The sequence below is a fragment of the Danio rerio genome, chromosome 10 (genome assembly GCF_049306965.1).
Source record: "Danio rerio strain Tuebingen ecotype United States chromosome 10, GRCz12tu, whole genome shotgun sequence".
Taxonomy (NCBI): domain Eukaryota; kingdom Metazoa; phylum Chordata; class Actinopteri; order Cypriniformes; family Danionidae; genus Danio; species Danio rerio.
Genome location: NC_133185.1, coordinates 47,211,799 through 47,229,827, shown reverse-complemented (window position 1 = coordinate 47,229,827; position 18,029 = coordinate 47,211,799). Strand labels below are relative to the sequence as shown.

Genomic DNA, 18,029 nt, shown 5'->3' with positions numbered 1-18,029 from the left:
CTTCAGTTTTTCCATTTTTAAAAATCGTTTTATTTAACTTGTTAGTTAAATAAATTAACAAAGATTTGTTCGTTGAAGTTTTGTTATTTAGTCTATAATTTTAATGCCACAACATTGCAAACTAATTACAGAGAGAGAGAGCGCAAGAGAGCAATCGAAATAATTCATTTTTATCCGAAGGTGTCGTCAAGTGATGCTGATGTGAACAGCTGAAGCTGTCCAATTATTTTTAGTTCATTTATTAATAATGATGATGATTAAAAATAATAATGCTATTAATTTTATTCAACAATGAAATTAAAACAAGTAATTGGTCAACATTAATGCGAAACGAGCTAAATATCGTCTTTAAAAATCGTCATAGGTATCATTGATACACAATACTATCGTCTATCGTCACAACCCTAATTGGGATTGCGCCTTTATGTACAAAACACACACACACGCACACACACGCACGCACACACACACACACACACACACACACACACACACACGCACGCACACACGCACGCACACACGCACACACACACACACGCACACACGCACACACGCACGCACACACGCACACACACACACACACACGCACACACACACACACACGCACACACACACACACACGCACACACACACGCACACACACACGCACGCACGCACACACACACGCACACACACACGCACACACACACACGCTTCTTTTCCATTGTACTAAAAAGAGAATTTAAAGAAATAGCACACATCTCCTTAAGAAACTGCATGTCTTGAGGTATCACTCAGTTTAGTAGTGTCTATCAATAGTGCACTAGTCATAAAATCCCTCTTGAAACTCTTCATTGGATGCATCTTCAATGTAGGAACCCAATCTCTTTCAGCCAAGCCTCTGACAATACAGCTGATGGCTTTGGTGATTTAATAAGAACAGCACTATCCTGACGGTCCAGCTTTTTAAGCAGGAAGTACCGCACAAAAGCAAGTTAACGGCTGAGCATTGTTTCTTGTGTTGAACGACGTGTAAGAGGAAGTGAAAGTGTGTTGCACATAAGCGGCATTCAAAGCAGGATCATATTTCATGGGTTTGCCATACAGCGCTGGAGGATGCAATGCAAACCAGTTCATTTACAAGAGAGCCTCATCATGCACTGAATGTTTATGTGCTTCCTGCAACCGCTGAAGATGGTTGAATTTTGCTATGGAATGTGATGCTTAGCCTGTTTTTTGGTGCAGATTAACATGTAGGACTTAAAAGTGTGCCAGGATAAACTTGCTATTTTTTTATTTCATGTGTTTCTGCTGATGTGGCACAAACAGTCAAGTTACAAAACATCAAGCAAACATGGAAATTATTATATAAATGGGTTCAAATATGCGCCACAAAACGCTGCTTTTATACATTCAGAAAACTAGCCTCAAGAATTTGCCTTTTAAGAAAAAAATGGTGCAAAACATGTTTGCAGTCAGATTGCACAACTTCTTCTACTGCTAAAATGTGAAACAAAAGGGAAAGCAGGGGGCCGCTCTAAAGGAAGATTGGTGCGGTTGATTCCTACAATTCTCCTGGGTCCTAAAACCCTCCAGGCAGCAATTCATACTATCATATTTAACAATGCAATGAGATATTTATTTTCAAAACAAAACAGCAGGAAATATAACAACATTTGTATGTTATTCTTTGCAATTCGGACAACCCAAAAAATTAATAAAGAAGAGTAGTAAGAGTTAGAAAATAAGCAAGTATGCAGCTATCAATTTAGCGATTTCGTGCAACTTTTTTGTTGTTGTGTGTTGACAGATTTAGACACTTTCTGGGCAAACCTTATGTAGTTTTGAGACAGCATTGTTACACTATCGTTTAACACATTACCAATTGGATTGTTTAGAGATTTATTTACTTGCCTAATTTACTTATTTACTTTAGTTACCTAAAGTGATTTTCTTTAAAAATTACATATAATAAGTTAGCGAGAAGTTCCCAAAAGAAGCCACTTTGGGCTACATTTCGGGTACCGCTTTCGGCAGTCAAGGCTAGTTTTTAATAACAGATGGTGCCATAGGCTAGTTTTTAACAGTAGATGTAGCTCTAGGCTAGTTTTTAAATAGTAGACGGCACTCTAGGCTAAATGGTGGTCTAGGCTATTTTTTAACTGCAGATGGCGCTCTAGGCTAGGTTGCAACAGCAGATGGCGCTCTAGGCTAGTTTTAAACAGCACATGGCGCTCTAGGCTAGTTTTTAACAGCAGATAACACTAGGCTATATTTTAAACAGCAGATGGTGCTCTAGGCTTGTTTTTAACAGCAGACGGCGATCTAGGCTAGTTTTGAACAGCAGATAACACTAGGCTAGTTTTTAAACAGCAGATGGCACTCTAGGCTAGTCTTTAACTGCAGATGGCGCTCTAGGCTAGTTTTTAACAGCAGATGGCGCTCTAGTCTAGTTTTTTCATATCACATGGTGCTTTAGGCCAGTTTTTAACAGTAGACGGCACTCTAGGCTAGTTTTAAACAGCAGACAGCGCTCTAGGCTAGTTTTAAACAGCAGATGGCGCTCTAGTACAGTTTTTAACAGCAAATGGCACTCTAGGCTAGTTTTTAATAGCAAATTGCGCGCTAGGCTAGTTTTTAACAGCAGATGGCACTCTACGCCTACACTCGAATGTTCATGAGGAGGAGCACTTGAGCGTTCAGTCAGGCAAGTAGGTTTTTATGTCACAAGATTAATGTAAACACAGCTTCATATGAACACTTGTAATTCGCTCAAACCATTCCTAACTTTATTAAATGATTATTTTATGTTCAAGTGGTATTTGTAAGGAATTGGATGCAAGCAGAATACTGCTATTTGTGAATCATACAGCACCATCTGCTGTTTAAAATTCTCGCATTAGTAGAGAATAGTAAAACCTTTTAAATGTCTCTGAATCTACGCAGAATAAATTTTTCACCTTAAATAAACTTTTTGTTTTTCAAATAAATGTGACTCAACAATAAAGTACAGCTCAAATCTTACCGTGTCCATTTTGTCAATGGCCGTCCGTGGTTCTCCCACACAGCTTTTACTGTGCATGTTGGTGGGTGACATACCCCTTGAGTTTGCCAACAGTGAAGCAGTACCACGGATCGGTTCATCATCTTCTGAATCAGGCAGCGGAGTTGGGCTGATGTCCTCCAGACCAGTGCTTGAAGGCCGCGAGGGTCGCTGGGGTGGGATTGGGGACAGCTGGGATGACGAGGAGGAGATCGGGCTCCCATCCATCCGCACCTCAGCATCCGAGTCTCCGCGCTCATTCAGGAAGGGCTTCAGGAGCATTTCTATACGGGAGTCTAGGCTGTTACGCTCAGACTCTTGGGTAGGCGATGGACAGGGCTCTGGTGTGGAAGACGGAGGTGTCGTTGGTTGGGTCTCTGGAGCAGGAGGAGGCTCAGGGATTGGTGGAGTTGTGGGTCTGTCTCTGACAGGCAGGAAGTCAGTGCTTGGGGGAGGCGGAGCTTGAGGTGGTCTTCTGTAATCCAATTCCCGCTGAACAGGCTGGTGGTAGGAGGCTACTGTGTACTCTTGGGGAATTGGGGGTTGATATTGGGAATAAGCAGTTTTAAAATTTGCACTGGTAGGTGGCGGCGGCGTGTGCGTGAATGCAGGCGATGGCGGCTCAGGTGGTTGATGCTGCTTAAAACTAGGCGGCTGTTCTGTGTTACCACGTTGCGTGGGTCCATGGACATATCGCCTTTCTGGTCTACGGTTGTAGGCATCCTGGAATTTGGTTTCATGTCTCCTCGATTTGTAGCCTCCTGATGATTCGGCACGGTTGGCTTGGAACGCTGGCGTGCCCTGCCTGCTGGAGTAGCTGGAGTCCTGAGAGAACGGGGTGCCTGATGGGCGTGGGGTGTGCGGGGTGCCTTGCGACTGGGGCGTATCCTGCCTTAGGCTGGAGTAGGCTGTATCCAGGGACATGGGTGTGTTGGTGCCACTCGGTGTTGTGCCTGCGACTACAGACGAACCGCCTTCGAACAGTCTTCTGGAGGGCTCGCAAGCCTGCGGACACAACAGACCAACTTCTGAATTTCAAAGTGCCAACCATTCTGTGAATAAAACCCCGGGCGAACCATTTCTAATGGATTTATCAAATTGTTTTTACAATTTTAATTTTGTTTATTGTTTGCTGGATAGATCTGCAAAGGTACAAAGCACAAATCACTATTTCTGAACTCTCTTAAAGCGACAGTTCACCCATTTACTGACTATTTAGGGAGTACTCACACTATGTACAGTTGCCTTGAACCAGGCTGAAGCACGCTTGTCACCCTTCCCATCTCTCCCAGCGGCCCACACTCACATTACATTCGGGCCTGGGTACGCTTACATCATCAATAAAGCGTTATTCAGTAAGCGCTTTCGCTCAGCACAGTGGAGATTTCTATAGTTATATTGTTTCAGTCGTTTGGGATGCGGTGAATATTTCGCCGAACAGATCAGCCACTTTTGACGCTCATAAACAATCATAAAGTCCTCGTGCTACAAGTATTAGGAGGTTTGCTAAAGGTGCAGCTGTCGGCAAGTGAGGGGTTTGCGTCTTTAATACGACAGTTTGCGTTCATTAAACAGTAAGAATGATTAATAAACACATATTAAACAGTTCCTTAAAAGTCACGTCTCGTCTTCAGTTTCTGAAACTGAGCCCAAGTGAACCACATTCTGGCATACCTCTTCCAACCGGGCCAGGGCCGGCCAACTAAACCATGCCTGAGCCCGATTCAGAGCACTCACACTTCTCAAACGAACCGAGAAATGTGCCAGGGCACAGTTTGGATAGCATAGTGTGAGTACCCCCCTACTCACCCTCAAGTGATTATAATCCTTAATGAGTTTCTTTCTTCTGTTGAACTGAAAATAATATACTATGAACAAAAATGATATGGAAGTCAATAGTTATGGGTTCAAAAGAAGAAACTCAAATAGTTGCAGGGTGAGTAAATGATGACAATTTTCATTTTTGAGAGAACTATCTCTAATTCTAGGAGCAAGCCTGGTTAATTTGCATTGGTTGTTGCTCATTTCACATGCAAGGTTTCACCAAATCAAAGACCTGGCCTGATCAGGCAACTTTAAAAAGTATTTTAACCCCTGTTTAAAATAATTTTAGAACAACAACACTGAATTTAATGAAAACCCTAACATGCAATACATTACGTAATGGCTGTCAAATAAAAGGGCAGTTGGCTTTCTGTGCATTTAAAAAACACTTTAAATAGGAGTTTGAAATGACAAGGCATTAAAACTGTACTTGCTGGAGTAACTGAGGCACAAGATGTAAAAACTCCGCCCTCTTCTGTAAAATGGGAGTGGAGCAGAAGCTCATTTGTATTTAAAGTGACGTTAAACAAAACTGAGCATTTCCAGTCAAGTGTTATGAATTATTTTTGTGAAATTATGAGCACAAACATTACAAACACATTCTGAGACAGCTATATTATATGGTATCTCCCATCTAAAAAAATAAAAGCACATTAGGACCTCTTTAACCATTTACATGCTAATCAAATACATTGTATAAACATTGGTTGATGACACTGTTTTCAATACGGCCCCCTTGTGAGATAATGGGCATAACTGAGGGGAGACCGTTCAAAGTGCATGTTGTAATAGTCTACAGCTCTCTGCTGGTAGCAGTTATTATGTGCTTTTCAGCCGGTGTCCATTTAACCACCTGCTGAACTGATAAACTGGATTAGAGATAAAGACGTTTCTGTTACAAAGGGACTCACAGCATGGTGTATGGCGCACTAGTGTTAAATACAATTTCTGTTAAAACTTTGTTAAACAGATCCATATAAATACTTCAAGTCACAAATGATTAAAAACAAACCCCAACACTGCAAGATTAGAAAAGAAAAATACTATTCTTTTGTTAACTAAACAAGGTTATTGTTTTTAAACCGGCTGCACAAACCAACTGAATTATTCTTACCAAAGATCAAAAGATTTGACATTACAAGTTTATGTTTCTGAATATGTAATACCATGCAATACCAATGCATTATACAAATAATGTCTTTGTAGTAAAATATGAAGTGTTCTAATGTATTGTGTAATTAATGTCAGATGTAATGGAATAATGTTTGGGTTTTTACCATCAGGGCTTCAGCCAAGCTGCGTGGAGAAACATCACAGGCCTCTTCGCCACCGACTGGAAGAGTGAGCGGAGTATAACTTCCATTGATAAGACGCTGGAAGTACCTCTGGCGATTTTCACCTGGACAGATGGATGAGAGCGAACTCTGCTGTGGTGAACATGATAAGTCAAACACAACGTGCACTACATCTAAATGAAATACACATGTTGTGACTATTTGTAGGCATCTAGGCATTAAATAGAAAGAAAGAAAGAAAGAAAGAAAGAAAGAAAGAAAGAAAGAAAGAAAAAGGAAACAAAAGAAAGAAAAAGAAAGAAAAAAGGAAAAAGAAGGTCTGATTTAAAAGTAATTACTAAAATGGTATGTTTTGTAAACTTAAATGTTTGTTTACGCCACATATGGGGTAAAATTTAAGCTTTTTGATTATAAAAACAATAAATACTATACAAACTAAAGGTTTGTGCTTTATTCCCTGTACATTAGAATGTGTTCAATTTAAAACCCAATTTTGTCTTGTGCAAACAATAACAACTGCACTAGGGATGCACAAAATATCGAAGGCCATATCAATATTGGCCGATAAAGGCTATTTTTAATGTTATTGTTCTCGGTTCCATGTAAAAATTAGGTCGACATCTATGATGTGGAAGTCAATAGTTATGGGTTTTCAACTTTCTTCAAAATATATTCCTTTGTGTCTATCTTTAAGCCGATAGATTATGTAATTGTACAGAACTGCCTGCCTTCTTCAAAGTCCGTCCTTTGTGTGGTATTGCTGTGCGTTAATAACTCAGTAAGAAACCATATCATCAAAGACATATTTGATAGTTTCATTGTATATTTGGTTTAAATTGCCTCAGGAAAAATATTTTATTTGTAAACATAATAGCAGCGATGCACACGTGCTAAACAACTCGTTGGGTTGTTTGTAAACTAATATGATTATTTGCTATTATTGCTTCCCTTGTGTTGTTGATGTAAGATTGTATTTAGTTTGATCTGCATATTTATAATGATTATAACGAGCACAAGTTATGTTTATCATGTTCAAAAGAATCTAAAACACCAAATGGAACGAATTTATGCTGCATTTTTTAAAGTAATATTAATATTATCTTATTTAGCTTTTCGGTAGTACGGTGCCTCTGAACTGTCAAAACACCTCTCCAAATGCATTTTGGCACACTACATATTTGTATATTACTGTAACACATTTTATTCAAGAACATTTGAGCTGGTTTCACTTCTTAGTTCTTTCATTTTCATTTCATTTAACATACTTTTTTTACTTGTTTGTTACTAAAGTTCCATTTTGTTATTTAACCTATTATTTTTGTGCAACAGTCAAGTTGCATGTTAATTTACTATGCAATGAAAAGGAAATCATTTATTTTGGCATGCTGATTCAGGTGAATATATCTACATAATCACCTTTCAAATTATTGCTTTGTGCTTTGAGTAGGCTATTTAGTTCATAAGATCAGATTACACTTTTAAGTTTTTAAAATAAAATCAGTTGTTTATTGTATAATATTTTTTACTGTATAAAACATTTTGAAATATTGATCAGGTAATATATTGGTTATCAGCCTCCAAATCTTAAGAGTTATCGGTTATTGAATCGGCTAAAAAATCCATATCGGTGCATCCCTATACTGCACATTATTACCCCGATTTAACGAAAACATACTAAAATGTCATTCAACTGTAAAAAAAAAAAAAATAATAATAATCTAGGCATATTTAGAATAATTTTATGAAATTAAATTATTATATTTAAAGATCATAGTAGGGCTGCACAATATTGGAAAAAATCAAACACTGCGATACTTTTTTCTTGCGATACATATTGCGAGATTGAGTACATTTTCACCAGATGACAGGAGTAGCACATCTGGAATAAAAAACTATTATTTTAGACTGTGATAAATTTTGTAGTGGAGTGTATCCGCATAAAATGCAATAAATTCATCAAAAGTATTTATTAATACAGTAAAGGAAAAATGCAAGTAAAATTAACTACGAGTCTAGCAGTATTCAGGTACACAAATTGTGAACAAAAGCATGGCACAATTACAATTAAAGTTTTATATAGTTACAAACAGTGTAATTCTTGTGCCCAAATGATTTACCTGCTTTGAAATGTTCACACAATCACAAGCCCTAAAACACTTACAAATGACAAACATTTCAGTAACTTTACAATTACATGAGCGCTTTCTCTCCTGGTTAACCATAATCTTGATTCGACATTGCAGATCCTGCAATTTGACTGTTGCAGATGCAAACATTATGATATTGATGCTGAAACATTATAGTGTGCAGCTGTAGATCATAGTGCAGCTACAAAATACTAAATCATTGAAATTTTAAATCTTTAAAGTTTTATACTATACACACTAGGGCCGTTACACTATATATTTTCAGCATTGATGTTGCAATGTGATAATTTGCAATATAGACACTTCGCAAGATTTATGCAATGTTGAGTTTGTATATATTTTTTATCATTCATCTGGTGAAATTGTATTCATATTGCAATATATATCGCAAAATAAAAAATATCCAGGGTATATGCAGGAATCCTAAAGGTAATTTCAATACCTTTTTAAGACTTTTTAAAGACCTTCTCAGAATATTTTCAGACCTCCTCGCCAGTTAGAGTTAAATAAATCAATAGAGCACAACCATGCAACAGAACTCCGATAAGCTCGGAAGAAACAAAGCTTGAAAGAATAAATTATGCATTTGTTTTCAGCGACAGGCTTCAGCCACTGTTTAAACTCGTCTTTCTCCAACCAGGAGTATGCAAACTTCCCATTTTTCCGTACGTTTCGATCTATGGTTTTGCTACGTGTGGAGAGCGTCACATCACCTTCCTGCAATTGTCGCAAATTATGTGAATTCAAACCGCATGGTGAAACTTGGCCGGGCGCGCCCTGGCTCAAACCAATCGCATGGATCGAGCACGCCGTTGTTAATATTAGATGGAAAACAAATATATTTATGCTTTTTTGTAGTCAAACACTTTGGACAACGATTAAACAAAAGTTAAGACCTCGTAAAAACACGATTAGGACTTATAATACTTTTTAAGAGCCTTAATTTTTTCATTATTGATTTCTCAGCTTTTAATACATTTTAAGACCCCGCAGACACCCTGACATCGCAATCCTTGATTTTTACAATATCGTGCAGCCCGAATACACACATTTTACTAATTTGTCTGCAAATGTTGACAACTTAAAATATAACAATTTACATTTACATTACATTTACATTTAGTCATTTAGCAGACGCTTTTATCCAAAGCGACTATTTATTATGATCTACTGTTATTTTAGACAGTAAGTGCAGATCAGTATAAGAGGATTCATCTTTTACATAACTAAATATGTTACACTGAATAATGGAGGAACATTATTTTACCCACATGATTTTGACAAAAGCGATTTGAAAATTACTTTAAAGCTTTACTTGCACTTTAATATGCTTAATATTAATATTATAATATTAATATGCTTTCTGTATATAAAACAGTCACTTTGTAATTTAATTTGATGCAGGCATGTCTCATCTTTGACCACATAAAAAAATAATAATAATAATTTAAAAAAATATATATAGAATAAATAGAAATTAATCAATAGTAATTGCTCTGCGAAAAAAATATAGCTTAAAGAGGCTAATAATGTTGTCCTTAAAATGGTGGTTAAAAAATTTAAAACTGCTTTTATTCTAGCCAAAATAAAACAAATGAGACTTTCTACAGATGAAAAAAAAACATTATCAGACATACTATGAAAATTTCCTTGCTCTGTTAAACATAATTTGGGAAATATTTAAAATAGAAAAGAAAAGGTCAAAGGGGGTTTAATAATAACAACTATATACATACATAAACAAACATAGAATATCTAACTTGAATTTCTCATATTGTTTTAATGCAATGGCAGACATTACTGACAAATTATTTTGATTTAAAATAAAGTTATTTTGTAAAATGCTTTGTATATATATTAACTATAAGATAAAGTATAATAATATTCTTATATTACCAATTGTGAGAAAAAAAAATTATATATATATATATATATATGACAAGACAACTTAAATTTCTCATGCTGTCCAGAACATCTTTTACAGGCCAATTTGTTCAACTTTAGTTGTTTACATAAAATTGTTGTTGTGTTATAATAAAAACATTACAGAAAACTATTTCAGAGTCAATATTATTAAAACCTATTGCAAAAAGAAAGCAATCTCACTTGAAAATAAAAAGTTATTAAAATATCCATTATGTAAAATAACAAGTTTACATTTAACAATTTATAAATACATATACACAACATATGTGACATTAGATCAAATAAGAAATAAGTGTATAAACTATGAAATGAAATCCACATCCCTGGTGATAACAGATGAAAGGGTACTGTCTCTTTAAGAGAGAGGAGAACCCGCTACAGCTGTCATCCTGCCTTTAAGATCTCACTTCTACAAGGTTAATGACCATTCAATGTGCTTGTCCTTCAGTAAAGCGTCTAAATGAAAGGTTTAACGTTACAAACATTTTCAATTGTGTAACTATTATGTTTAGTCGATGCTAAGCACCTTCTTTCTCTTTTAAAACATACATTCTGAATCTAAATACTTGATGATCATTGTTATAGCTTATTATGCTTAAACAAATATATTTAGTGTGTAATTATATTCTAATAACTTTATTTTTTCAATAAACAAACTCAAAGCAAGCACATCAGTTAATCCCTCTCCAGCTGACATGCTGTTTAGTGGTGGTTACCAAGCAACCAACGTAAATTTACGCACGTGACTTGAAGTTACAAACAATCCATTAAAAACTGCAGACGCGTGTGTAATTTAGGAGCTATTCTTTCAAATTATAACTTTCCTATTGCTATTAAGTTATATATCCACAGTCTCATAGTTAAACAGTTAATTCTTTCCTACCTTTAGGGTCCAGCTCCACGTGGATGATGTTTCCCATGACAGACGTGTTGTGCAAGTTCTGGACAGCATCTTTCGCCGCCTTGACGGTTTCGAAAACAACTTTAGCTATTCCGAGATGTTTTTTGTTCTTCGGATTGTACAATATTTCCACCTCCTCGATGTCGCCGAACTTCTTGCACATGTCGGTGAGGAATCCCTCTCTGACGTTGTCATTGAGTTTCGCGAACGTGACCTCCTTCGGGGGAACACGGCCGACGTAACACTCGTCGATCTGAGGTAAATAAACCAATAATTAGTACAGCTTCATTTCATAATGCACCCACAGTTATATGTAACAACGGCCTCTCATAGTAGTCCCTGAAAACCGTTGGAAATTTGAATTTAAATCAGATGACAGTTGAATAACGTTTGAAATTTAACCGAAAAAATAAACGTTTAATCCGTTACGTGTGTGTATGTGTGTGTGTGTGTGTGTGTAAAGTGTAGAAAACACTCAAGACGACTGCACACATGTGTCAAGGGGGGTGTGACTGAACCTTAAATTTAGGAACCGGGAGATCAGTCTCCTTGTACTTAGTCCACAGACGACCGATTCTCGGATCTCGGACGATGTCCACGGGTGACATTCCAAAGCTCTGCAAACAAAAAGAAGAACATTTATACAAACTTTACACGAGTGTACTTTAAACGGCTCAGCCGCTGTCAACAGAACTAATGCAGCACGGCTAACTTAAATAAGCTTGTTTAGTTTAACGATGTTAATAGAGTGTTTGGTAAAGCAAGTTTGGCAGCGGTGAAACTCTTTGATGTGTTGTGTCAAGTGTTTACAACGTATTGTATCTATTGAACGCGCGACGATACACGGGGGTCCCGTGCATCCGGTTCTGGTCGTTATAACGGCTGGTTCCTCTCACCGGCGTGCTGAATTGATGTCCATCGTAGCGGTACACTTTGTGCGAACCCTTTTTCAACGCTGGGTCAATAATCAACTTGTAACTTCTCCAATGATGACTTCGTTTCTCTCCCGAACTGCAGATAGGATGGCTGTTGTCCATTCCGTTCGCCAAACCTAGCGAAGAGATGACAAAACATAAAGTACTCCTCATGATACTGACATCGCAAGCAGTTTATTTGCACACAAAAACTACATTGTAAAAAATGGGGGGTTTGAAGCGGTGCCCGAAACAGACATTACAGAGGAAGGAAAAAAAGAGAGCTTACTTGAACTCTGTCTTCTACCGTGATCTTCATTTAGCTTATTTCTTTCTCCAGGTCTGGACATGTTGTGCCCGATCGAGTAGTTTTATATAAAACGGCTTGATCTTGAACGATTCGCCGATCACATTACATGATTTTAAAGATACTGCCTCCTTTTTGCGAGCCAACACATATTGTGTGCCTCTAGTCTGGGGTTTCTGTCTCTTACAATACACCACTATCTCAACCTTCCAGCACATTCGACACGCGCTTTCAAATTATTATTCTGAAGCGTTGAGAAAACGCAGAATTTTTATACGAGCGTCGATAAATCAAACAAATTGAGTTAAGTGTGAGAAATGAAAAGAAAGGTGGAATATCTTGCATTTCCAGCAGAAACACGAAGGTTGGGTCCGCGTTGAATCTGCGCGATAGATTTACATGAACGTTAAATACAAGATGGACATGGAGGAGCAACGCTGGGGAAGGTTGTTAAAACTGAATTGGGACACGCGCCGAACGCGCACATAATGTGTTTTAAAAATGAAACGCAGATTTGCATTCGTTCAAACATTTATTTATAAATATGTTTTAGGTGGTGTATATAAATATACGTCTTTAAAAAGAACTTAAGTGACCTTATATAAACAAAACATATAAATGTGTATAATAAAGCTTTTCCGTGTAGCTTATTGTGTTTAAACACCTAATGTTAGGTTTATCTCGTACTAACAGTAGTTTCTCAATCCGTCCTCAACATTGTTTGATATTCTGCGGTGCTTGGGCAATTGGCTGGTTAACAGCAGTTCCCTCTCTGGCCAATCAGATTGAAGCACCACGGTGGATTCAGCTATTAGAAGCACAGCCTTCAGTTCTTCCTACAGAGAGCAGAAAGAAGGCTGTATGCAGGCGCAGCCATTTTCTCCTACATTGGGACTCAATGGTCAAAATGGGTTTCCTTTGTTCCTAAAGGGATCTAAATCTTGATTTCATCAGCCTTTTATGGACTATTTAATACATACAGTGTTTCTGTTTGCAGGATCTGAGAAGAAGGAAGATGAAATGTTGGATGATATCCCTTTGACATTTTTACACTTTTTTTCTCTTCCTGGAAACCATCTTTGTCCCAGCAAACTAGGTCATGGCACACCCATATAACAGTATTTTATTCTTTAGTCAAATGCTACTGAATAAAAATTTTGTATTTTGATTTACATTACTAACTAGGATGTTTAGAAAAAGAAAGAAAGAAAAACACATGAAAATTGCCAACTGCTTTTAAGGCCCTGCCTTGCTTAGGGCCAATCATTAATCAATAAGTAAGTTTATCTTTGTTATCTTTGCTTATTTAGCTGCAAAATAAATGTTTTATTGCTATTTAAACCAAGGCATTTTATGGCTGGTTTTTCTATTTTTTTTTCAGTGCTCCCTATGTGTGATTTTTAGTTTAAAGCCAAGCTTTGTCTTCAGATACATTCAGTTGCATGCTGTTCTCTTTTAAATCTCCATTTAAATTGATTGCTTCTCACATTTCAGCAAACAAGGCAGGCCAAAGAGAAAAAAGGACGATTGGCCTTTTACAAAAATGCTGAATCACAGGTATGGTTGATAGGGTTTGTGGTTGTTTTAATGCTCATCCTAGTTGCGCCTCACTATTTGTAACCCCACAGCAGAATTTTTATCTAAACACATTTTTTTGGGAGAGAAAAAGTACATTTTATATTTAAATAATTATGTGGAATTCACTTCTCTTTCATTGTGTGCAGATTGGGATTGATGTATTCCTGGTTTTACAATGGAATGGAAGTAAATCCCTTTGCTTTTTTTTTAGTAATGTATATCTGACCTTGTGCCAAGGGCAAACCTTCATTTTATAACACTACTAGCCACACAACATCGAACAGAAACTGTTAAATACGACTTTGAACATACATAATTATTAATACACTAGCAGATATATTTACCTTAACATTTTGTTGAAATAAATCTATCAGGCCTATACGATGGAGAAACAGGAAGGTTTTCATTCCCATCTTCGGATCCTTTAACACACTGGCTTTAAAGATGGGGGGGTTGGGTTGCAACGCCTAAAAGGAAGAAAACGACAATAACCATTTTCTGCCGTCTTTTTCGACATAATTCACCATTTAACACACATATCTGCGCAGTCTCCAGCGAGTGGAGCTGATGGAAATCTTGAGGCACTTTTAGATATTGCAATATGCAAACAATGCCTCTCTTTCTCTTCCTGAAGACAGAATGACAAGAGAAATTCACTCGTCCTTCACCACTGAGAGGGATTTCCTTTCTCTTTACGAAGGTAATAGTTTAAACGACCTTATTTCACACACACAAAAAATTGGGAATGTTTGTTTAAACGTTTTACATTTAAAGTCACATTTGCCTTTAAGTACAATTATTGTTTCCTCACTGTGTATTTTTATTAGTTGTTTAAAAAATAGACAGATAAAGGTGTAAAAATTATTCTAAACACCTCTCATTGCTGACCCATGTCCAGGCGACCTCAGAAATAGCCTGTTGTTTAATGGCTTCTCTGCTGTTCTCATTTTCAACATGGCGTCTTCACAAGGACATCATTGTGGAAAGGAAAGCTTGCTGCGCCATTTATGGGCGAGGCTGTCAGTCTGTCGGTTTCTACTGACTTTGCCTTTTAATACGTGGCTATCATTGCAAACAAATCGACAAGATGTGCTCGCTCTTTAAGAAAGCAGGATATTGCACAAAAACTCGCATTCATTTCTTGTGCGTAAAGCGCGCCCTCGACGCTAAGCTCTGGAAACCCTGTGGCACAAAGCACACAGCAGTAATCTGAGAGCTTGGACGCCTGCCGCGAAATGACTGCACCCACCTAACCATTTAAGGTCGGAGAAAGAGTCTCAAACACTGTGTGGCATTTCAATCAGCAAGTACAAAGGGAATATCCAGTCCTCTGTGCTCTCTCTCTCGTCCCCCTTTCAAGAACATTCGGCGCAGTTTATTCGCCAGCCATTTCAAAGGAGCATTTGACGTGATGCATGCAGGATTTGCGCATTGCTTATAGCTTTCTCAGATCTTCTGCTGAATTTATCACACTGTTGCAACACATACCGGTATGTGGTATGCAAATCGTCGTGTGTTCGCACAATTTATGGTAGTGTAAATCTTCTCAGTTTATTCGGATATTATTAATTCCCAAGTAAATCATCAGTGGAAATTGATTTTATTTCTTTTTATTTTTTAAATCTTTATTTCCCCTTTTTCTGTGCGTTTTGGGTCGACGCCAATTCCAATTTATCAAGCAGACTGGTATTGCGCAAGGAAACGCGCCATCTGTTTTCCGCGGTTAGGATTCACGCTTGGTCTCTGCATGCACACCATTACTATTCTGTCTCTCTGCCATAGTCTAAAGTAGGACTGGTGTCTGAATATACTAGAAAAGAAGGACTGGAGACGTGGTGACCGAGGCTGAAGTGGGTCATGAGGCCATTTTAGTGCTGTTTAATTAGGAAAATCCTCTTTATTTTCGTATCCTCCGAACGTAAGCTGTTTCTAAGGGCAGGACAGAAGGGCTAAAACCAGATCATCAGTTTATATATTTTAGCTAGTTGCGTTTTTTCTCTTTCAACTCTATGTATAGAGATGTGCGCTTTCATTTCTGTTCTGGATAGCTGGAGAGGATCTTCGACATTAATCATAGGCTATAAATCTCATAGATCTTTAAGTAGGCTATATTTTTATTTTATTGGGAACAATTCCCAGCACTATAGCAAAAAAAAAAAAATACATTTTTTAAAAGTATTCTGTAGGCTTTTTTAAAATAATTTTTAAAACGTTATGGAAACATGTGAAATATTGCTTAATGTATACCATGTCTGTCTTTATTGTCTATTAATGCCATTTTAATGTCAATCCACATGAAATCCGAGGAAAAGCAGCTGATCCATACACTGTTCTCATTTGCATTTCTCACGGTGGGTTTTTCTCTTATTTATTAACTATAATAAATGTGGATTGTAATCTATTTTGTGTAGTATGTATGCTTGCAATAAAATGCTGCACTGACCTGCTTTTATATCGTAGCCTAATAAAGACTTTGTGCTTGCATAAATGATGTCTTGTATTTATTGACAGCTGAGTTTGCTTGTAGCCTTCTACTTTCTTGCATCTTCACCCAGTTAGTCTTTTCCTCGAAGTCACATTGTTTTATTATTATTTAGCTGATGTAAAACAACCAAAAGGGCCCATATGGCGAAAAACAGACACGTCCGTTCATCACTGCTGTAGGCCGCATTTGTCCTGTGTTAATGGATTAATGCGCTATTTTGTACCATTATAATTAACTTACGTAGAAAATAAATGGTGGCCTTTGTAAATAATTGAAGCAGTTTCTCTCCGTTACCTGGTTCTGAATCTGTCAGCTGAAGAGTTATGTGACGAGAAGTGATAATATGACGCCTCCTATCTGTGAGGAATGAGAGCAAAACAACATTTTATTTTTCTGGCCTCTGATTGGCTGTGACGCTCTGGGAGAGACGCAAACCGCCACCCATTGGCCACTGGTAAAATAAAAGAAGCTGTTTATTATTTTCACAGATCCCTAGAGGTTTGTCTTTCCTGCCTATAACAGCGCCCTTTTTATTTATTTATGCTTTAATTTTTTCCAAGAAAATCTCATTGAGATGAAAGGAAATCACTACCTAGGGAGTTCTGGCCAAGATGTTTAATACTTTAATAATTTTAAGATATTATATATAGATATATAATCGGCCTCCGAATCGAAATAACAAGATTCAATTCACGCTGCAATAAATGGTTAAAGTTACATTTAGTTCTATCTGGATCTAGATGTTATTTTAAAGAGTTTTTTCTCATAAAAAATATTATATATATATATATATATATATATATATATATATATATATATATATATATATATATAATAAAAAATAAATAAAACAATTAAATCGTTTATAGTTTTTTATTAATTTTATTTAAATTTAAGTTGTTTTACTACATTAAGTAACTCAAATACAAAAAATATGTTGTTTTCTATTGTATTTACTATATATATATATATATATATATATATATATATATATATATATATATATATATATATATATATATATATAGTGTATATATATAGTATTTAGGTTACACTGTAGTAAAATAACTTACATTAAAATAAAATTAATGAATTTTTTTACAAACGTGTTTTAAAAGACAAACAATTAGAAAAAAGAAAAAAAGCCAAAACACAAAATGACTTAAATCGAATAAAAACAGATAAAAATAAACACACACACACACACACATACTGTAGTCAATATTTGGAAGTGGATCATGCTTATAAAAATTGTCAAAAACTACTGAATCCCCATTCTTGCCTTAGGACAATTTTGATAAACTGATTTCATGCACTTCAAATGTTGACTATATGTGAGTGTATATATTTTAATGTCAATCCACAGGAAATGTGTGTGTATGTGTATATGTTTATATATATACACTACAGGTCAAAGGTTTGGGGTCATGTTTGTTTTTTTTTAAAGAAAATGATTCTGTTTATTAAGGCGGTATTTAATAAATGTAAAAAATATATATTTATTTATTACTTATTGTATGTAGCTTCAAATAAAACTATTAATTTAGTAATTATTACTTTTATTACTATTACCAATAATAATATTAATAATTATTATTAATATTAGAGTGATTTCTGAAGGATCACATGA

General features: G+C 36.4%; 2 protein-coding genes across 10 annotated transcripts in view; one reads left to right on the top strand and one right to left on the bottom strand.

The window, feature by feature from the left end:
- The window catches only part of setd1ba (SET domain containing 1B, histone lysine methyltransferase a), a 38,788-nt gene extending 23,685 nt beyond the window's left edge, over positions 1 to 15,103 (bottom strand). For 5 of the 9 annotated variants that reach the window (XM_073914117.1, XM_073914121.1, XM_073914124.1 and 2 more), the window contains exons 1-6: positions 12,319 to 12,531; positions 12,012 to 12,166; positions 11,634 to 11,732; positions 11,098 to 11,368; positions 6,124 to 6,245; positions 3,005 to 4,027 (exon numbers count right to left, since the gene is read on the bottom strand). In XM_073914117.1, the coding sequence (XP_073770218.1) occupies positions 3,005 to 4,027; positions 6,124 to 6,245; positions 11,098 to 11,368; positions 11,634 to 11,732; positions 12,012 to 12,166; positions 12,319 to 12,379 (1,731 nt within the window). In that variant the 5' untranslated portion in view covers positions 12,380 to 12,531. Of the gene's footprint in view, positions 1 to 3,004; positions 4,028 to 6,123; positions 6,246 to 11,097; positions 11,369 to 11,633; positions 11,733 to 11,925; positions 12,167 to 12,318; positions 12,695 to 14,258 lie in introns of those variants that run through there. The other 4 variants (XM_073914119.1, NM_001045134.2, XM_073914123.1 and 1 more) reach the window with 4 other exon arrangements.
- ess2 (ess-2 splicing factor homolog) overlaps positions 1 to 18,029 on the top strand; it is a 779,665-nt gene that overhangs the window by 110,888 nt on the left and 650,748 nt on the right. The window lies entirely within an intron of this gene.